The following is a 22,744-nucleotide window of genomic DNA, read 5'->3' as shown; positions in this document are numbered from 1 at the left end:
GGCTCAGGTCGTGATCTCAGGGTCGTGAAACTGAGCCCCACATCAGGCTACACACCTAGCACGGAATCTGCTTGTCTCTCTTCCTCCCCTTCTGCCCCTCCCCGCCCTCTAAAATTTATAAATAAAATCTTTATAAAGTTCATCAAGTGACCGGCAACTGTGCCTCCTTCCATTGCTCAGTGGGTAGATGTAAATTCCCAGAGGGCTGGGAAGTTGCTGACTTTTTCACTCTCTATACCAACTGCTTTATACATGGAAGATATTTCATGGGGTTTGGAGCTGCATTAATGGAAGCACTGTATGTTCCATGAAGGAGGTAATAGTCCTTCTGCCCATGTTGGGAGTCCTGTGTTCCATTTGGGATTAGAACTTTGAATGGGACATGGGGAAATTGTCATTTATCCATAGAAGAATGAACAAAATAATGGCTGAGGGAGGACCACAAAACCACATTTTATGGGGAGCAGTGGAAGGATCCGGAACACTGACTCCATTATACAAAAAGACTCAAAGGGTACAAATGTCTACCCTCAAAAGTCTGAAGAGAACATCTGGGGAAGAGGGCTGGGAGAACTGGGAATTATGGGCTACTACTTCAAGGGCCAGAATTTTCTCCGCCCCCAAATCAAGAGAGACTTTCAGTCTGAGGGAAAGAACAGAGCTGCATTTGAATCTCAGTCTGTCCCTAATTTTGTAACCCTGGACAAGTTCCTTCATCACATTAAAACTTGGTTTTCTCATATGTAAAATGGGTATACTATGGAGCATGCAGGACCAATGAGGATGGAATGATATAAAATATTTTTTAAATGCCTAGTGCAGAAAAACCTGGGTGGCTCAGTTGGTTGAAATTTTTGGTTTCGGCCCAGGTCCTGATCTCAAGGTCCTGAGACTGAGCCCCAAGTCTTTGAGTAGAAGGCTCTGCACTCAGCAGGGGGTCTGCTTCAGATTCTCTTCCTCTCCCTCTGCCCCTCCCCCACTCGCTCACTCTCTGTCTCTCTCACAAATAAACAACCCCCCCCCCAAAAATCATAAAAAAATGCCTAGTGCAAGGCCTAGCACCTGGTTAGTGTTGGGTGAGTGTAGCAGTGATTAATAAAATAGAAAGGTAATGAGCCCCGTCACTGGATATGTGAGCTGAGACTTGAGGATATTCGGTAGGAGTGGCAAGGAGTCAAGCAAGCAGTGGAGTGTGGCTCAGGATGGCAGTGTGGGCTGATAACCTAGTGGTACTGGCTCTTGGGTGGGTCACACTGACTAGGTGTGAGTCTTGGCTTTGCTCTTTATTTGCTGTGATACCTCAGGACAATTACTTAACCCTCCCAAGCCTCAGTCTCCCCATCTGAAAAATGGGGATAATAGTGGCTCCCATTTAACCTGCTTGTTGGGGGAAATCAAAGAAGTAAAGCAATCAAAATGTGTGAGTTACTGCTCTGACACTAGTGATCTGATTGGCATTGTCCTGGATGCCCTTGAATGTCCTCTTCCCTCTGATAGCCTCCTGGTCTAGAATCCCTGGGGGACCCTTGTAAAACAGGTAACTCCACTGTTCGAAGACTCCCAGATGCAGAGGACTGCGAGCCTCTGCTCCCTGTGGGTTGCAGTGTGACCCGGGGGCATTGTCCCTCCCCTTCCCCCCACGCCAGTCATCCCCCCGTGACAGGGAGATGCCTGGAATGGTAGCTGTGGGGGCAGGGCACAGGACAGGGTGCAGGATAGGCGCACTGGAGGATGGACTGTCTGGCTTTCTAATCTGATCCTGCACTTTGGTCTCCCGATAAACGGTGAGCTCTTCAAGGGAACCAACCGCCATACAGGGCACAAAAATCAGCCAGCAGTGTGGGGAGGATCAGAGGTTGCCAACTGGTGGCCCAGGGACCAAATCTGGCTCACAAGTTTGTTTTGTGGTTGGCATAGTAGCACGGTGGTTTGTCTGTTCTTTAATTAGTTGTCAACATTCAAAGTAAGAGGACTGGGTAGAAAAATCCAAATTCCTCACTCTGTTAAAAAATCCACAGCACTAGCACATATCTGAACAACATGAGTCCATGGGAGATGAGTAGTGACCACCACCTTCAGATAAGGCATGTGAGCTCCAGGTCACCAGAGTCCCCATATCTCTCCCTTGCGTCACAGCCGGTCTGCTTGTGAATGGCCCCCACACCTCCTGAGCTGATGATTCCTGGGATAGAGGCGAGAGCACCAGCTTTGCAATGTGTCAGGACAGTGGGCTGTACCAGCCTAGTTAAGGGACTCGTAAGTGCTCCAAACTTCCTTTGCCCATCTGTGAAAAGGGGATCAGGACTCAGACTCCTCCCAGGGCTGATCTGAAGATTAAATTGAAGAAAATGTAAAGTATTAGAACATCATCGATGCTCCACAAAATTCCTCCTGTGTGAGCTGTGGCCGGGTGTCATTCAAGAACATCCCCTGGGGGCGCCTGGGTGGCTCAGTGGGTTAAGCCTCTGCCTTTGGCTCAGGTCATGATCTCAGGGTCCTGGGAACGAGCCCCACATCGGGCTCTCTGCCCAGCAGGGAGCCTGCTTCCCCCTCTCGCTCTGCCTCCCTTTCTGCCTACTTACGATCTCTGTCTATCAAATAAATTTTTAAAAAAATCTTAAAAAGAAAAAGAATATCTCCTGGTTTTGGGATGCTACAGTGCTGGGCACAGTGCCAAGTGCAACCACCCTAGGAGGCTGACATTACTGTTACCACGTGGTAACAGTAAGAGCACGGTGAGGCACAGAGACAGAAAGCAAGTAAATGGAAGAGCTGAAATAGGTAGCCCCATCCGTCTGATTCCTAAATCTGTGTTTTTTTTTTTTTAAAGATTTTATTTATTTATTTGACAGAGAGAGAGATCACAAGTAGGCAGAGAAGCAGACAGAGAGAGAGAGGGAAGCAGGCTCCCTGCTGAGCAGAGAGCCCGATGTGGGGCTCGATCCCAGGACTCTGGGATCATGACCTGAGCCGAAGGCAGAGGCTTTAACCCACTGAGCCACCCAGGCGCCCCTAAATCTGTGTTTTTTTCATTGCTTTATGCTGCCCCTCTCAGCCCATGCTGTTTTGACCCTGGCCTCATCCCCTTGGGTTAACATGGTGGATTCTAGGCTATAACTATATGGCTTGAATTTTGGCTCTGCTGCTTACCAGAAGCATGACATTGGGCACATTATTTAATTTCTTGGGACTTCCAGTCCTTTATCTGGAGGATAACAAAAGGACGAATTTTATGTGGGTTAAATGAGTTAATGTTCATAAAAGGCTTAGGGCAGTACCTGGGTACACAGTAGGAACTTGATAAATGCTATTATTATTAATTGAGCTCTGTGTGCCAGGTACTAAGAATACAGAGATCAAGGAGAGTCCCTGTGGAGCTCCTGGTCTGATGAGAGATCACAGGTCAGAGTGACATGTGCTCTAAGAAGTCTGGCTGTGAGAACAGGAAGGGGGGTGATGATTAATTGTATGTGTCAACTTAGTCTGGGCCACAATGCCCAGATATTTGGTCAAACAGGATTCTGGATGTTTCTTCCAGGGTGTTTTTGGATGAATGTACATTTAAGTTGATGGACTTTGAATAGACCAGATTGCCCTCCACAATGTGGGCGGGCCTCATCCAATCAGGTGAAAGCTTGAATAGAACAAAAGACTGACCTCCCCTGAACAAGAGGGTATTCTCCAGAAGATGGCCTTGGGACTTCATCTGCAACACTGGCTCTTTCCAGTTCTATAGCAGCTTGCCCTCGACTCAGAGGGTAACTTATTTTCTGAACCTCCCGCCCATCAGCTTCATCAAGCCTCTGCAATTATGTGAGCCAATTCCTTGAAATAAATCTCTTCCTGTATGTATGCACATCATATTTTGTCGCTCCAAAGAACTTTAACACAGGGTGAGGGGGGTAGTATCAGTACCTCTGGTAGAGCAGACCTCCTTATCATGTTTGGAGATGCTGGCTTGGAGGAAGTGGTCCAAGGGCTCTGCCCAGTCCTCAGTGGATGTAACAGTTCTTCAGAGACTGAGATGCATTTTCTACGAGGATCCTACAAAGTTGGGAAATAGCACGTATAGAGGCTGACGGAATCAGGATTCAAAAACTGCTTAAGGGGCGCCTGGGTGGCTCAGTGGGTTAAGCCTCTGCCTTCGGCTCAGGTCATGATCCCAGGGTCCTGGGATCGAGCCCCCACATCGGGCTCTCTGCTTGGCAGGGAGCCTGCTTCCCTTCCTCTCTCTCTGCCTGCCTCTCTGCCTACTTGTGATCTCTCTCTGTCAAATAAATAAATAAAAATCTTAAAAAAAAAAACAAAAACTGCTTACTCTGGGGCATCTGGGTGGCTCAGCCAGTTAAGTGTCTGCCTTCAGCTCAGGTCATGATCTTGGACTCCTGAGATCCAGCCCTGCGTGGCAGTGGCGGGGGGGGGCACCCCCCGCCCCTCCGCAGCCTGCTCAGCAAGAAGTCTGCTTCTCCCTCTGCCTCTCCTTTCACTTGCTTGCTTCTCTCTCCTTCTCGCTGTCGAATAAATAAATAAAATCTTTTTAAAAAACTGCTTAGTCTGTAAAATAATATGTAGGAATCTGCAAGGAGAAATGCAGTGTGGATCACCAAAAAAAATCCTGCTCTTGGGTTAAATTACACAGGTGTAGAACTAGGGGTTGGGGACAGAAGAGTGGAGCAATCTTAAAAGCACTAAGTGGGTACAAGATTTATGCTTTTAGGGGTGTCTGGCTGACTCAGTCGGTAGAGAATGAGATTCCTGATCTCAGGGTCATGAGTTCAAGCCCCAAACTGGGCATGGAGCCTACTTTAAAAAAAAAAAAAAAAAAAAGATTTAGTGCTTTAGTTTGACTGCAAGTGCACTATGGACCAATTCCTTCTTCAGTTACGTTAAGAGAAGGAAGGCTGAGATGAGGCTGATCGGCCTGGGGAGGCACAGTCCTGGCCTCCAGGTTTCAGAAGATCAGGATTAAGCCATGTATGTAGAAGTCACTAGAAATCAGATATTTGGGTTGGGGGGGGCGCCTGAGTGGCTCAGTCATTAGGCGTCTGCCTTCGGCTCAGGTCATGATCCCAGGGTCCTGTGATAGAGCCCCACATCGGGCTCCCTACTCGGCAGGGAGTCCGCTTCTCTCCTACTCCCCCCAGCTTGTTTTCTCTCTCGCTTGCTGCCTCTCTGTCAAATAAATAAATAAAATCTTTAAAAAAAGAAAAAAAAAAGAAATCAGATTTGGGGGGCACCTGGGTAACTCAGTTAAGTGTGGGACTCATGATTTTGGCTCAGGTCATGATCTCAAGGTCCCGTGTTGAGCTCTACACTCAGCGAGGAGTCTGCTTGAGGTTTTCTCTCTCCCTCTCCCTCTGCTCCCCACCCCCCCACACACACTCTCTCTCTCTTTCTCCAAAATAAATAAATCTTTAAAAAAAAAATCAGATTTGGGCCCATTGGGAAGAACAGTCAGTGCTGACCCATGATGGGCTGGGTGTTTCATGGAAAATGATCTCTCCATCACCAGGAATGTTCCAGTAAATATCCCTTTTTTTCTTTTTTTAAAGATTTTATTTATTTATTAGAGAGACAGAGATCACAAGTAGGCAGAGAGGCAGGCAGAGAGAGAGAGAGAGGAAGGGAAACAGGCTCCCCACCAAGCAAAGAGCCCAATGCGGGGCTGGATCCCAGAACCCTGAGATCATGACCTGAGCTGAAGGCAGAGGCTTTAACCCACTGAGCCACCCAGGCGCCCCGTAAGTATCCCTTCTTGGTGGTGTAACCAAGACAGTGCCGTGGAAAGAAAGAGCATGCACTTTGGATGGGACAGAGGGAGGTTCAAACTGACTGGTGCCGCCTCAGATGAGTCACCCTCTCTGAGCCTTCATTTCCTCTGCTGCCACATGGTCCTGGGGACCTCACGGAGCGCTTGCACCACACTGGAAATCCCAGGCTCCCTGGGTCACCTCTCAAAGCAGCCCTTGCGCATAAGCTGCTTACCACACTTGCGGGCACACCCCGAACATCCTCTGGCTGTCTCTACTTCCCTGCCCAGGGCGTCAAGTTTGTGCCAACCCAAGAGTGCCTCATGGCGCCCAGCCTCGCTGCCCTCCCCCCTACGGAAGGACGAGATAGCAAGAGAGAGGAGGGCCCTTCCCTATCTGTCGGGATGTGTTCGGGAACAAGTAACAGAGAAATCCAGCTAACAGGGTTTCAACCATGAGGGTTGTTACTGCTCAGTTAGCAAGAACTCTGAGACAGGTAGCTCCCGGGAGGCAGCAGTGCCTCGGTGATGTGGTCAAGGACCTGGGGCTTGTTCTTTGCCCTTCGCCATTCTCGCATCCGTGATGTTTTCCTACAGAATCCCAGCACGGCTGCCCAAGCTTCCCCTCCTCACGGGTCTTCTCTTAAGCGGGAAGACCTTTTTTCCCCTTTCCTGTCGCACTTTTCCTGCAAGAAGTATCTTTCCCAAAGCCCCCTGCCGGCTCCCCCTTATATGCTGCGTGACCAACCTGTTCTGGTTTGCCTGGTACTTTCCTGGCTTGTACTGGAATTTGCAGGTCCTGGGAACCCCCTTAGTCCTAGGCAAATCTGGCGGGTCAGTCTCCCTACTCGCATCCCATTGGCCAGGACTGGCTCACGTGTCTATCCCTTGACCAATCCCTGGCAAAGGGTGTGGAAACCCGGTTTAAACCAATGAGAATTCACCTCCTGGTGGGGGGGGGGGGTTGGCCACATTGCCATTGGAGCTGATCTGGGGTTCTGTGGGCAAGGAAGCGGGACTAGGTGTTAGGTGGGCACCCTGCCCTGTCCGCCAGGGTGCCCAGGTTGCTCCAATCAGAAATGAGCAGAGTCCCCTCCTGGCCAAGGCTCCACTCTCCCCCACCATCACCAGTATCATGCCGTGTGTTTGTGACTAAGTGGGAAGGAATTAGGAGCATGACAAGGATGTTGGGGGAGTGGGGCGTGGAGGAGAAAGGCCTCAAATACAGGCTTCCTCTGTGATCATGGGAAACAAGTTTATTTTTAATTTGACCTTCATGTGGCCTAATTACTGTGCAGTAATGATACCCCAGAGGGCCGCTTTCAGGTAATAACAAAGATCAGAAAACAGCTGATCTCTCTCCTAAGCTGTCTTTGACTGTCAGTGTGTGGAGACTAGGGAGGAGGGGGTCATCTGAACAAAAGGACTGAAGGGCGGGGCTGAGTGCAGGCTAAGAGGTCAGCCCCAGCCTTGGCTCCTTGGAGACACGGAGGTCACCCAGCCTCTTCACTCACCTTTGCATCAGCTACACTCTGACCTAGATCTAGTCTGACAACAGATCTCACGATCTGAGAGGTTCCAGCTCCAGGGCCTGTCACCTGTCTTAAAATTTTAAAGGTGAAGTTTTTGAGAAATCATTTGTAAACCTGGAAATGGTGTTCCATTAATTCATACCTTCATTCATTCAAATATTTATTATGTATTATGTACTATAATACATAATACAGGTGTACTGGGTATTGAACAGTGAACAGGACAAGTAAGATCTCTGCCCTGAACAAGCTGACACTCTAGAGGTGGCAGACAGACAAGAAGCAAAACTAACACATACATATCATCATCAGTAATAAGTACAGTAAAAAATAAAATAAAATAAAATAAAGCCAGAAAAGGGGATAGAGAATGACTAGGTAGATACGGGGAGAGGTATTTGCTTTTTTTTTTTAATTATTATTTTTTGAAGATTTTTATTTTTTATTTATTTGACAGAGGAGAGACAGCAGAGAGAGAGCACAAGCAGGGGAAGCAGCAGAGGGAGAGGGAGAAGCGGTCTCTCCACCAAGCAGAGAGCCCCCCCATGGGGGCTTGATCCCAGAACCCTGGCATAATGACCCGAGCAGAAGGCAGATGCCCAATCGACTGAGCCACCCAAGCTGGCACCTATTCTAGTAAATAAAATTTTATTGGAATAGAGCCAAGCTCATTTATTTACATATTGTCTATGGTTGCTTTTGTGCCACAATGGCAGAGATGAATAATCATAACAGAAATGATAGAATCTACAAAGATGAAAATACTATCCAGCCCTTAAAAAACAGTCTGCCTTCCCAATGAGATACCACTTCACACCCACTAGAATGGCTATAATCAAAAACAAATGAGGAACATCATCAAAAACCAATGAGGATGTAAACCCATTGGAGCCCTCATGCACTGCTAATCGGAACGCAAAATGGAGCAGCCGTTTTGGAGAACAATCTGGCAGTTCCACAGAGGGTAAACATAGAGTTACTGTATGACCCAGCAATCCCATCCCTGGGTGTGTGCCCAACACAAATAAAAACATGTGTCCATACAGAAGTTTGTACAATGTTCACAGCAGCATTATTTATAATGGGGGAAAACTGGACTATGTCCATCGATGGATGAGTGAATAAGTAAAATGGGGTCTAGACATACAACCGAATATTAGCAGGTAATAGAAAGAAATGTAATAGTGTACATTCTCTAATACGGTTGAGCTGTGGGGGCACCTGGGCAGCTCAGTCAGCTAAGTGTCTGCCTGCAACTCAGGTCATGATCCCAGGGTCCTGGGATTGAGCCCTGCGTCAGGCTCCCTGATCAGTGCGGAGTCTGCTTCTCCCTCTGCTTGACTACCTCCCTGGTTAGTGCTCTCTCTCAAATAAATAAATACAATCTAAAATAAATCATATGGATGAGCTGTGAAAACATTATGCTAAATGAAAGAAGCCAGCCACAAGAGTAGATTGTTTGATTCCGTTTGTGTGACATGTCTGCAATAGGCAGTCTATAGAGACAGACAATAGATCTGTGATGCCTAGGGTCAGCGAGGCTGGTGAGTGTTGGCTAAGGGTGTAGGGTTTCTTTTGGGGTGATGAATTCATTGTGGTGATGGTTTACAACTCTGTGGTGATGGTTATACTAAAAGGCACTGAATTGTATACTTTCAGTGGGTTAATTATTTGGTGTATGACTTATGTCCCAATAAAGCCATGTTTTCTTTTTAAAGATTTTACTTATTTATTTGTCAGAGAGAGAGAGAGAGCACAAACAGGGGGAGCAGCAGGCAGAGGGAAAAGCAGGCTCCCTGCTGAGCAAGGAGCCTGATGCAGGGCTCAATCCCAGAACTGTGGGATCACGACTTGAGGTGAAGGCAGAGGTTGAACTGACTGAGCCACTCAGGCATCCCTATAAAGGCGTCTTTTAGAAGGTTTATCGACTTTTGTTCTAGATGGTCAAGGAAGGCCTCTGAGGAGGTGACTTTTGAGCTCCCTTTGTAATTGGCTCAAAGCTCTCAAACAGTTACAGATGATATTTTACTGAGCACTTATGTGGCAGACACCGCAAAAAGCATTTTATAATTACCACCTCGTTAAATCCCTATAAAACCCTATGGCTTAGATACTGACAACCCCATTTAACAGATAAAGAAATTGGAGCACAAAGAGGACAGGGGACTTGCCCTACGTCACACAGCTGATAAATGGCAGAACTAGGATTCAACTCTGGCTATTTCTGACTTCAACGCCTGTGTTCCCTGAGCTAATCACTGAGCAACACTTTCCTGTCCTGTCTCTGAATTCCTAATGTTTCCCAGATCAGGAAGATGGCCCAAATTAAGATGGAGGAGATGGAAAAGAGAGCACAAGTAGGAAGGTAGGAAAGGGCATGCCAGGTGGAGGGGAGAGCAATGAGCATGCTGAGAGGTGTCTCTGGGCTCAGGGAAGGACCTCACAGGGGGAGCAAGACACTAACATGGAGGTTCCCAAACATTAGAGAGATAGAAATAATCTACTGCAAGAAGTCAGAGGGAGGCTTATTTAAAATGCAGATTCCATGGGGCACCTGGGTGGCTCAGTGGATTAAAGCCTCTGCCTTCGGCTCAGGTCATGATCTCAGGGTCCTGGGATCAAGCCCCGCATCAGGCTCTCTGCTCAGCAGGGAGCCTGCTTCCCCCCCATCCCGCCCCCCGCCTGCCTCCCTGCCTACTTGGGATCTCTGCCTGTCAAATAAATAAACTCTTTTTAAAAATGCAGATTCCTGGGCCTCACTGTCGGAGATCTGATTTAATGGATCTGAGGCGGGGACCAGAAATCCAATGTTAACAAGCTTGCTGGATCTAAAGCAGATGGTCCCGAGAGCACTCTGTGAAATGTCCAGCAGGAACCTCAAGGTCAACACAAGACCCCTCTGTGGGCCCCTGCCCACTCCCCATTTTGGTATCCCGCTTTTCCCTCCCTTCCTGATATCCCATATTCTGGGCTCTCATTCTTCTCTCTGTGCCCAGAGACGCCCCCACTGAGCATTACAGACCTCCCCGTCTCTGTGCCTGCTTTCTTCCACCTGGTGTGATCTTGCCTACCTTCCTCGGCTCTGCTCCATCTCCCCCAAGAGGACTCATCCCATCTCATCTCCCCTTCCTCAGCTCCCCATGCCACAAAGGCTCAGCTCTTGGTGAGCTGTCCCCTCTTTATGAAATCTTCCCTAACAATAGGAACATTTCTCTACTGCATCTGTAAATTGGGGATAAAGAGCCAACAACAAAATGTGCACAAGGAACATTGTAGGCACCCCACAAACATTGCGGGGCAATACAAAGCATTGTATTGCTTTTATACAATAACATACCTATTATTATCCCCATTTTACAGCTGAAGAGGGTGAGGCAAGGAGGTCTTCAAAAACTTGCCCCAGGCCACCCAGCTAGAATTTGGTAGTAATTGAATTTGAACTTAGGCATCAGGTGCTCAGCTTTAACCATCATGAGACTGGCTTTCATTGTTATGATGAGGCTCCAGTGAGAGAGGAGATGCCAGTACACTGGTACAGGGCCAGGCCCCTGGTGGGTGCACAGTAAATGGTGGAGACTGAAGTGGATTGAAAGTTTCATCTGGAGATGAGGGGTGGAAATTACCCAAAGACCTCACTGACCATGACATCTCATGCTTTTTATTTGACAAGACTCAACATCTTAAGATCTCTGATGAGAACAGGATATAAAAAAATAATTCAAAAAAATTCATGAAACAAAATTCAGAATGGTGTCCCACTCAAAGCTTGGTGGGTCCAAAGCCTGTCAATCTACGTCTTTGAGGGTGATTGTGGGTTTTAACTTCAGAACATTAAGGCGGTGCAACTCCTGGGGAAGGAGGAAGGGGAGAGGGTAGCTGATCTGCCTGTTGTTTTTTTTTTTTAAGATTTTATTTATTTATTTGACAGACAGAGATCACAAGTAGACAGAGAGACAGGCAGAGAGAGAGGAGGAGGCAGGCTCCCCGCTGAGCAGAGAGCCCAATGCGGGGCTCGATCCCAGGACCCTGGGATCATGACCTGAGCCGAAGGCAGAGGCTTTAACCCACTGAGCCACCCAGGTGCCCCTGCCTGTTATTTTCTAATCAAGGTGCCTTGTTGTATGGAGAACTCTCCACCCTGACTCCAATTCTCTTTCAGCTCAGGTCATAACCTCACATACTCTCCTCCTCTGAGCTCCATACAAAACTTAGGTAGACCAGAAAGTCTCCCATTTGAACCTAGGGTCTCTCTGTAGAGTCGGACAGCTTCTCATCTGAATTCAATCAACGGGGAATCCTTGGGATCCCATTTCTCCCAACATGGATGAGCCGTGAAAATATGCTAAGTGGAATCTTCAGTCTTGTCACCCTTCACAAAACAGCCCCACTTTGGGAGGCACAGAAGTCAAGAAGACAACAGGAAGAAGAACGCTGAACAATTCTATTGGTCGAACCCAAACCCAACATATCAGGATGGACCCAAATCTCAGGAAAAATAAACAAGACAATTCCAGTGGGTTACAGGATGCAACAGATCACAAGAGTCACCCGCAAATAAGACTAGGTTTTCCGGAAATGGACAACTTTCTGAAAGGCTTGCCGGAACTCCTCGTTAAACACAGTGTATATTATGGGATTGATGAGGGAGTTGAGATAGCCAAGCCAGGTGAAGAAGTCAAAGACGGCGGGGTGGAGCCAGCAGGAGTCCCGGCAGATGGGGAGGACCAGAGATGCGACAAAGAAGGGTAGCCAGCAGATGATAAAGGCCCCCAGGATGATCCCCAGCGTCTTCGTGGCTTTCCTTTCTCGAGCCGCGGAGATCCTCTTGCGCTCCAGGACACTATCGGCCAGCTTGATTTTCACATGGTTGAAGAAGAGAGCGGAGCCGGCTGTGTGGGTGTGCCCCTCGTGGAGGCTGGGGCTGAGGGAGCAGAGCGAGGACCCCGCAGAGCCGGCGATGAGTTGGGCAGTGGTGAAGCGCTTCCCGTAGAGCGAAGGCGGGTTCAGGATGCGGTTCCGGGCGGCCACGTAGATGCGGCCGTAGAGGATGATGAGCAGCACAGACGGGATGTAGAAGGCCCCGCAAGTGGAGTAGATGGTGTAGGAGATCTGAGACGTGTTCACCAGGCAGTCCGACATCTCTTCGTGAGCTTTGGCCTGCCGCCAGAAGAGTGGCGGGATGGAGATGCAGATGGAGATGACCCAGACGGTGGCGATCATGGCGGCCGCCCGGCCGGCTGTGCGGCGTTTACTGTACTCCAGGGCATCCGTGATGGCCCAGTACCTGTCCAGAGCAATGACACAGAGATGCAGGATGGAGGCCGTGCAGCACGTGATGTCGGAAGACAGCCAGATGTCACACAGGATTTGGCCAAAACTCCAGGTGCGAGTGGTGGTATAGGCGATGCTGATGGGCATGACCAAGATGGAGACTAAGAGGTCAGTCATGGCCAGGGAGCCGATGAGATAGTTGGCTGGGGTATGGAGCTTCCTGGTGAGGAAGATGGTGGTAAGAACAAAGGCGTTGGAGAGGGCTGTGGCCACTGTGATGATGGAAAGGAGCAGAGCAAGGGAGATCTTGAGGGCCCGGAGTGTCCCTGGACCCCAAGCCTCTGGGGTTTCCGTAGCATTCAGGGATCTATTGGAGGCCTCCTGGAGAAGGCCTTCCAGGGACTGGTTTGGCGGGGACATTCTAGGTGGCTCTCTCTTCTCGCAGACTTGGACACACACAGCTCCCTTCACAGTTGTCTTGCCTATGGGACAAGGTCATCCTTCTGCTTCACACTGGTGGGGGCCCTCCATCAGTTTGGCCCACAGTGAAAAGACCTCAAGACTTGACTATTTGAAGAACAGTGAGGTGACAGCTGGTAATTAAAGGTCTTTCCTAAACCGGATAAATCCCAAGACGTCTCACTATTCTGGAACTTCGCCCAGCAACTCTTCAAGCCCAGAGGACACATGCTGAATTTGTTAGACATTTATCAGGAGCTCACACTAATGTGGACAGTGCTTTGGGATTCTCACTTTTGGCATTTGGGCTCCTTCCAAACCTTGAGGGATAAATGTGTTTAATGAGAACTTTGGAATTTCCCCCATCCTATTCTGAGAAGAAAGAGTCTGGGTTTCAGGTTGCCTCTGGGGAGCTTTTAAAACCAGAGACGAAAAGAAGTACCAACAGATTTTCAGAAGTAGTCCGGTCAACAGCTCACCATTTTCCTAAGTTCATCTTGACACATCATGAGGCACTTAACTTTGGTTCCTGTCCCACTGATCACTTTGAGCCTGAACAGACAAAACATTCTGGTTCCCAAGACTTGAAGTATGCATGAGCTTAGAGAAAACAAAACAAACCGATTACTGAGAATTCATCGAGAAGGGCACACGTCCAGAGCTCTGGGACTTAAAAAAGAAAAGAAGGCAAGAGTTAGGTTCTAGAAGGACAATTGAGACACTCGAGATGAACTCTTTTAAGTTTAAAAGCATACTGCTTAGTGCTAGTAGTGACACAGTGAAACTAGCGCTGTCAAAGTGTCAGGAGAACACAGGGAAGAGCAACAAGTCCCACCCCCACAATTCCCAGAGGGGGCAGAGCCTCTGGAAGCATCACAGGCTTGTTATAAATACATGAAATCAGCTTTGTAAATTATGAATCAGAAACCATCATTCTATTTGCTCAGCAACAATGAAAACTAAACAAAATAATTCCGTGCACAGAAAAAGAAAGAAAAAAAGGTCACCAGGAAAGATACCAAATTTTTACAATGTATATCTCCCTAGAGACCTTTCTTCGATTATTTTTTTTTAGATTTTATTTATTTATTTGAGATAGAGCGAGAGTGAGAGAGAGAGAGCACGCACAAGCAGGGGGAGAAGCAGGCAGAGGGAGAAGGAGGTTCTCCACTGAGCAGGGAGTCTGACGTGGGGCTCGATCCCAGGACTCTGAGATCATGACCTGAGCTGAAAGCAGATGCTCACCCACACTGAGCCACAGAAGTGGCCCCCTTTCTTCTATTCCTAAAAAATTTTTCAAATTTCCTAGAGTGGGCATGCATGATTCTTAAAATAAACACAAAGACAAAAAACAAAAACACCTTTTGGTTAGCAGAGAAATTAATTGCAGAAATTAAAACAATGAGCATTTTTCATGGTGAAAGTTCAACTCCAGAAAATATATTCAGCTTTCTTTTTTTTTAACTAATCTCTTTTTTTTTAAGATTCCATTTACTTGTTTGAGAGAGAGAGACACAGAGAGAGAGGGAACACAAGCAGGGGGAGTGGGAAAGGGAGAAGCAGGCTTCCCACAGAGCAGGGAGCCCGATGCTGGGGCTCGATCCCAGGACCCTGGAACCAGGACCGATGCCAAAGGCAGATGCCCAATGACTGAGCCACCCAGGTGCCCCTATATTCAGCTTTCTAAATGGAAACTGGCAATGTTGTCACAAAAAATTCTTAAAGACTCGTTTTCTCTTCTGCGTGCTTGAATCTGGGTTTAAGTATTTGGGACATGGGCAATCCAAAGGTTTCTTGGAGCTTGGAGCTTCTGGTACAGATGATCGGGGTAAGATAAAGCAGATGGCACTCTGTGTAAGGCCCATCTCTGGCATGACCCTAGCTGAAGACTGTGGGGCCTACCGGTAGCCCCCTGGGATGGAGCTGGCCAGGCAGATTTATATATACACACTTTAAAAATGTGATTATAGGGGCGCCTAGGTGGCTCAGTGGGTTAAAGCCTCTGCCTTCGGCTTGGGTCGTGATCCCGGGGTCCTGGGATCGAGCCCCACATCGGGCTCTCTGCTCCGCGGGGAGCCTGCTTCCTCTCTCTCTCTGCCTGCCTCTCTGCCTACTTGTGATCTCTGTCAAATAAATAAAATCTTTTAAAAAATAAAATAAAAATGTGATTATAATTATATATGAATTTGTTTCATAGTTTGTTTTGCAACTTAATATATTTTGAACTTTGTTCCATCAGTCATTCCCATAACATCATTCTTTTATTTATTTATTTATTTATTTATTTATTTATTTGACAGACAGAGATCACAAGCAGGCAGAGAGGCAGGCAGAGAGAGAGGCGGAGGCAGGCCTCCCGAGGAGCAGAGAGCCCGATGCGGGGCTCGATCCCAGGACCCTGGGATCACGACCCGAGCCAAAGGCAGAGGCTTAACCCACTGAGACACAGGCACCCTCCCATAACATCATTCTTAAGGGCTGCATATAGCTCCAATGGGTAGCTACATTAAGATTTCAATAGTCAAGGTCAGGAAGGATGGCATTCCTGGTGGCTGGAAAGGCAAGAGCAGAGGGCCAGAGGTCAGAAAGTGCAAGGCCTGGGAAAGAGCCCAGCTGGCTGGAGCACAGAGAACAGAGGCGGGGTAGCAGAGAAGGCTCAGGAGGGGATTGGCACCAGAGGTGGGAGGAGCTGGGTGCAGCGGGGAGCTTGGCTTGGGCAGGACAATCTGGGCTCCAATCCCTCCTCTCTCCCCACCCTCCTGTATGACCTTGGGCAAGTCCCTTACCCCTTTCTGAGTCTCAGATTTTGTCTTCGAAACAGCCACCCTACCTGCCTCAACAGCTTCCATCGCTCCTAGCAAGGCCAGCCTCTGAAACCCAGTAAACACTGAGCGATGTCAAGTCTCAAGTATCATTCCCATCTGACTCAGCAGAGAGGCTCAGGGACTTGTTGGGAAAGTTCAGTCTGTGTCCGTTGATTGACTGATTTTTTTTTTAAAGATTTTATTATTTTATTATTTATTTGACAGAGAGAGATCACAAGTAGACAGAGAAGCAGGCAGAGAGAGAGGCAGAGAGAGAGAGAGAGGGAAGCAGGCTCCCTGCCGAGCAGAGAGCCCGATGCGGGACTCGATCCCAGGACCCTGAGATCATGACCTGAGCCGAAGGCAGCGGCTCAACCCACTGAGCCACCCAGGCGCCCCAGATTGACTGATTTTTAAACCATTAAGAAACTAAACTACAGCAATGCAATAGTTTCTCTTCCAGTCCTCAAACTGTGGGAACGTCAGCTTAAAAAAAATGTATCTTCCCAGGGCACCTGGGTGGCTCAGTCAGTTAGGCATCTGCCTTCAGCTCAGGTCATGATCCAAGAGTCTTGGGATAGAGCTCCACCTCGGCTCCCTGCTCAGAGGGGAGCCTGCCTCTTCCTCTTTCCTTCCTCCTGCTCATGCTATTTCTCTGTCTCCCTCTCTTTCAAATAAATAAATAAAATCTTTAAAAACATATATCTTCCTAGAGGAGGGGAAACATTCTCAATTTAAGAAAACAAATCTGGGGCACCTGGGTGGCTCAGTGGGTTAAGCCTCTGCCTTCAGCTCAGGTCATGATCTCAGGGTCCTGGGATCCAGCCCCACATTGGGCTCTCTGCTCAGCAGGGAGCCTGCTTCCCCCTCTCTCTCTGCCTGCCTCTCTGCCTACTTGTGATCTCCCCATCAAATAAATAAATAAAATCTTTAAAAATAAAAAAAATAAAAAAGAAAACAAATCTGTTGGTTTTTTTTTTTTTTTTTTTTTAATGTAGACTTGACCCCAGCATGGAGCCCAATGCAGGTCTTGAGCTCATAACCCTGAGACTGAGACCTGAGTTGAGATCAAGAGTCAGACACCTAAGTGACTGAGCCACCCATGCACCCCAAGAAAACCAATCTTAATCTTAGCCTGCTCAAGAACATTCCCAAAGTTGAAAAGATATTATTATTATTATTATTATTATTATTATGTCTTTTATAAAGCTCCTGCTATGTTGCAGGCACTGAGCTAGCCCTGGGGCCAAGAGTCACCCACTGTGACATGGGCATTATGGCCCCACCTTATAGTGAGCAGAGAGGTGATGTCATCTGCCCAAGGTCACCCAGCTGGAAGTGGAAAAACTGGGTCTGGAGTCATTCTTGAGATTTCCATTCTTCTCCATACTGCCTAGAAGAAAAGCCTTAAGGCACATGTGCTTCCAGGAGTAAAACTGGTTTGGGGCCTCACAGGGATAGGTGAAAATGATGCCCTCTCTGACCCTCTCACTCCATGCTCCACCTCTGGCTGAAGTTTTCCTCCCACTTTGGTTCACATGGAAAATGTGAAGTTGGGTTGGACTGTTTGGAATGTTCTTCCTTCCAGACAGACCAGGTGCAGTCATTTCTTATGGAGGGCTGTGCGCTTGCCTCACAAACCCATCCATGTGGCTGTCCCTTGGGTTCCAGGCATTCCAATGACCTCACTCAGTGAAAGGCGTGGGCTCGGAGAGGCCTGGGAGGCTGGTGGGTGACACCTTGGGAAGGACAGGGTAGCTTGCCTTGGTCAGGAATGCTGGGCTGGAATTTTGAGAGAAGCCACATGATTCTGAAGCTCTCTCCTTCCTCTCCTGCCTGCCATCCTTCCCCACCCTCAACAAGGTTGGGGAAATTTCCCACAATCCTGCTACCTTTGGCGATAAAGACTGCAGCTCTATAAGCAGCTGCCTCTCCTATCACACTTCAGATAATAAAACAAAAAAATACAAATGAAAGCAACAGTGAGATAGCACATTCAACCAGCAGACAAGGAAGATGTTTTAAATCTGATCCTGTCACCTCACCCCGTAAGGGTGTGGACCAACGGGAATTGTCACCTACCACTAGCAGAGTGGAAAGAGGAGGAATCTTGTTAGCAAACACTCTGATATTATCTCATAAAGCTGAAGATGCGATGATTACCTCATGGCCCAGTAATTTTGCTCCCAGGTGTGGATCACAGGGAGGTTCTTCTCTGTGTTCATCAGCAGAGAGGAACAAGAATGGTCACCGTGACATGGACTAGAAACAACTAGAAACCACTGAAACGTCATCCACAGGAGTGGTAGAATGTGGCGTATCCCTGTGCCAGGGCCCCGCGGAGAAGCCAACCTCAATAAGCCAAAGCTGTACTCAAGTGGGTGCTTTTCCCAAGCAACACTGAGTGCCAAAGTCGCAAACACGGAGGGAGAAACAAAGTGTTTAGAGACATAAATATATGTTGGTAAAGCCATAAGGAAAAGCAAGGAAACGTTAAATATAAAATCCAGGATTGTGGTCACCCCTGGAGGGGAAAAAAGGCAGGAATGAGATTGTGTAGGAGTTTTTTAAGGTGGTGGTAGATACATGAATGTTGATGATTATTCTTTGAACTGAATGTATATTATAATACATAATTTTTATAGGGAATGATATATTTGTAATTATTTCTCTTAGACAATCAAGTTTGAACATTTGAGAAAAAAAAAAAGAACCATACTACCAGCAATGACATGGACACATTTTGATGCAGTAATACCTGTTGATACATTTGAATCCAGAAGATCTGGGTTCTGGTCCCAGCTCTGCCACGGACCATCAGGTAACTAAGGATAAGTCATGACTTCTCTTGGACCCTTAGTTTTTTCCTTGGTAAAATGGAAATGTAAGCATGGGTATGCTGCCCCAAAGGATGTTTCATACTTCCAGTAAGATCATGTATGCGATGTGTACTAACTATAGAGACTTTGACAAGTGTAACGAGGGTACAAAGATGGCAGGCAGTGGCTAAAAGCATACATCTTTAAAAAAATATATATATATATGTTTTTAAATTTTATTTATTTATTTGACAGAGAGAGATCACAAGTAGGGAGAGAGGCAGGCAGAGAGAGAGAGAGGAGGAAGCAGGCTCCCAGCTGAGCAGAGAGTCCGATGTGGGACTCGATCCCAGGACCCCGAGATCATAACCTGAGATGAAGGCAGAGGCTTCACCCACTGAGCCACCCAGGTGCCCCTAAAATATATATATTTACTTGTGAGAGAGAAAGAGCATGAGCAGGGGAAGGGGAAGAGGGAAAGGGAGACAGAATACTCAAGCAGACTCCCTGCTGAGCAGGGAGCCCAATGCCAGGACCCTGAGATCATGACCTTAGCCAAAATCAAGAGCCAGACACTTAACCGACTGAGCCAGCCAGGTGCCCCTCAAAGCATACATTTTAAGTCAGGTAGGATCAGGTTCCAATTCCTGTTGCTCCACTTTCTTGCTATGGCCGTTGGGCAAGTCATGCAAGCTCTCTGGGTGTGCACTGCCTCCATGATCGGAGCTGATAATCCGGACCTCACAGAAGCTTGGGGAGAACCGGTAAGACCATGGATCCAAACGCCTGACAGAGTGAGTGATGACTTCTCTGGTTTCTCTATGATATGTCCAACCAAATTCAGGTCTGCAGGCAATGAGGTCTCCTCTGTCTACTGTCCAACAAGCCATCCCTGTGCATTTTAGTGAGTCATGCCTGCCACTGTCAGAACTACCGTCCATACCAGGGAGCTTCTCCCTTGTCGAACGCAACCCCATAAACCACCGCAGCAGCAGCAGCAGCAAGGACTCCCCTCAGCCCAGTGGTGTCTCCCTGCAGAGTCTAGACCGCACAGACCCCAGCCACACCATATACTCTCAGCTCTAGCATCTCTCCAGCGCGAGGGAGGGAAAAAGCAGGGTGTCAATCTCAGCTTGTTGCGCAGACCACTTCCGAGCATCGCTGATTGGACCAGCGGACACATGACCCCAAATGAGCCAACCAGATTCTCTCCTGGGAAATTAGCAAGGAGACTGCGAGCAGCTGGGAAGATTGACGACGGAGGAGGTGCAAACTGCAAGTCAAGGACCCCGAGGCTGAAATCTGGCCATGGCCAAGACCAAGACCAGGGCAGGTTTGGGGGCAGCAGAAAAACCATAAGTAAATAAGAAAACAGGTCTGCAGAGAAAGGTAGAAGAAGGGAGTAGACAGAGAAAAGAGCAGAGAGACAGGGGAACCCCCTGTCCCAAGAGAGGAAGAGGAAGGAACCTTCCAGATCCAATGGCACTCCTTCCTATTCCTGGATGTCCATGAGCAACCTCTGTACCCAGGAATCCTCACTGGCACCGGCTCCTGCTTTTCCCGATGGAGTCAGTTTAAATGGACTGAGAAACAGTCCAACGGACCCTGGGAAGAGGTAATAAGACTGAGTTCCTTTTCCCCCAAACAGTCCCAACTGTGGGGTGGAGGCAAGTCATTTCACCTCCTGGGCTTTTCTTCTTCTATCTGTAAATTGGGGTAATAGCACCTTTCTCCCAGAACTGCTCTGTGGGTTCAGTGGGAAGGATGAGAGCCTGGTCCACAGCAGGGGCTCTTTGTAGCCCTTTTAACAAGGGCTTCCTACCCAGGGCTTATTCGGTTTGCATAAAGATTAGTCACCTTCCCTTTCTGAAGGATCTTTATTTTAACAGAGTCATAAAACCTTGCCAGAAACCAAGAGGATATATGGGTTTAATGTATCCTCAGAAACCAGTCTCATCCTTTTGGAAGAAAAAAACCCTGGGCTCTGTGATAAAGATTTGTTATGGTAGGATAACGCCCCCCCCCCCCCCCGCCCCCGAGAGAAATCCGGGTCTGTGCTTTCTCTAGAAGCTGTGTGGTATGGCTGAGTGAGCCCTGGATGGGGAAATCATTCTTCACAAATCTGAGGAATGCTTTATATTTTGCAAAGTGCATCCACAGCTATGGCCCTCTCCTCTCCAGGGCATGGGACCTCCCTCAGCCTCAGTTTCCTCCTCTGTAAAATCAGGGCATCAAGTTTACCTCTCTGGGGGTGTTGTGAGTGTGAAGTAATATATATGGAGAAAACTGGAAAAGAGTTAACATGGGTGTGTCTGTCTGTCTGTATCTGAGCCCAAGAGCTGACTTCTAATTAGTTTTGCCAGCAAGTCTATCCTTCACCTGTTTCTCTAATTATAAAATCTGGAAAATGTAGAAAATTAAAAAGAGCCAAACCTCTTACCAAAACCTTCTACTCGCAGCCATATAACCAACAAAAACCTGCACGTATGTCCACCAAACCACTTGTGCAAGAATCGTTCACACAGGCACGGTTTAACAGCCACAGACCGAAAACTATCCCAACAGACATCTGTCGTAGAGCAGAGAAACGAGCTCCTGCAGACTCATGCAGTAGAATAGTGCACACCAGCGAGAAGGAACTCCAGCTCCTTGCTATGCACAACCACATAGAAAGAACAGGCATCATGTTGAGCCCAAGAAGCTGCACATTATGACACAGCACATGTGATTCAAACATCATGAAGTTCAAGAACAGGCAAAACTGACCTACACTGATGGAAGACCCAGGGCTTGACATTTCACCTCTTTGCGCTGTTTCTTTATATGGAAAATGGGGATGAGGGGTGCTTGGCTGAGTCACTCAGTGGAATGTGCAACTCTTGATCTCAGGGTTGTGAGTTCAAGCCCCACATTGGGTATAGAGACTGCCTAAAAATAAAATCTGGAGGGCACCTGGGTGGCTCAGTGGGTTAAAACCTCTGCCTTCGGCTCAGGTCATGATCTCAGGGTCCTAGGATTGAGCCCCATGTCCAGCTCTCTGCTCAGCAGGGAGCCTGCTTCCCTTCCTCTCTCTCTCTGCCTGCCTCTCTGCCTACTTGCGATCCCTGTCTGTCAAATAAATAAATAAAATCTTTAAAAAAATAAAATCTGGGGTGCCTGGATGGCGGAGGCGGTTAAGCATCTGATTTTGGCTCAGGTCCTGATCTCAGGGTCCTGGGATCAAGCCTCCTGTTGGACTCCCCGCTCAGTGGGGAGTCTGCTTGTCCCTCTGCCCCTTCCCCTGCTCGTACACTCTCTCTCTCTCAAATAAATAAAACCTCTAAAAAGAAAAGTAAAATAAAATACAATCTTTAAAAAAAGAAAGAAAGTGTGGACAATAACAATACCAACTTCAAAGTGCTGTTATGTTTGAGTGAGCTGAACAAAAAGCCCAGCCATATAGTAAACGCTCCATGGTTAGTTATAATGAACAGCCCCTCCCTGGCAAACTTGATTTAGAAGAACATGTTAAATGATGCAATCCAACCCGACCGGCTGGGATTGCTGATGCCCAGAGAGGTAGATATCTAAGATCACACAGTGCCGTTTCCCTTCTCAGCTCAGCTCCGTGCTTCTACTATCTCATGCTGCCTCCACCATCACCCATCAAAAGGAGGGGGAGATATCCTTGTCCCTCAAGTCTGGGTTCAGTGTGAACTAGCTGTGGTCAACAGAGTAAGGCAGAAGGGACAGTGAGCCAGTTCCAAGTTTAGTCCTCAAGAGGTTGTGCATGTTTCTGCTTACACTTTGCCACTGCCATGAGCACATGTGGGGGTGAGCCTACCGTCCCTAGAGGAGGCAAAGACACATGGAGCAGAGAGCCACTCCAGCCAACTGCCCCCAGGCAAAGCCAGCCTAGGACAGAGGCTCTCAGCAGACCAGCAGATGCCTGTATGAACCCAAACCAGCAGAAATGTCCAGCCAATTTCAGATTAAATCAGCCAGTCTCCAGATGCAGGACTCGTAGGAATAAATGTCTTCTTAATCCCCTGAGTTTGGGGATGGTTTGTTACATGGCAATAGCTGACATAGTCCCCTTGTTTGCTGAATTACTAAATTCTGTCAGTTCTA

The 22,744-nt window shown here is 47.8% G+C and overlaps 1 protein-coding gene across 1 annotated transcript; it reads right to left on the bottom strand.

The window, feature by feature from the left end:
• Positions 1-11,718: 11,718 nt before the first annotated feature.
• LOC111154811 (5-hydroxytryptamine receptor 1D) lies at positions 11,719-13,357 on the bottom strand. The gene has a single exon (XM_022514734.1). The coding sequence runs from the start codon at positions 12,970-12,972 to the stop codon at positions 11,842-11,844; it is 1,131 nt and encodes a 376-aa protein (XP_022370442.1). The 5' UTR covers positions 12,973-13,357; the 3' UTR covers positions 11,719-11,841.
• Positions 13,358-22,744: the final 9,387 nt, after the last annotated feature.

The sequence above is a fragment of the Enhydra lutris genome, unplaced genomic scaffold (assembly GCF_002288905.1).
Source record: "Enhydra lutris kenyoni isolate GAN:26980312 unplaced genomic scaffold, ASM228890v2 scaffoldscaffold38, whole genome shotgun sequence".
Lineage (NCBI taxonomy): Eukaryota > Metazoa > Chordata > Mammalia > Carnivora > Mustelidae > Enhydra > Enhydra lutris.
Note: the sequence above shows the minus strand (reverse complement) of the source record. Positions and strands in the feature narration are given on the sequence as shown.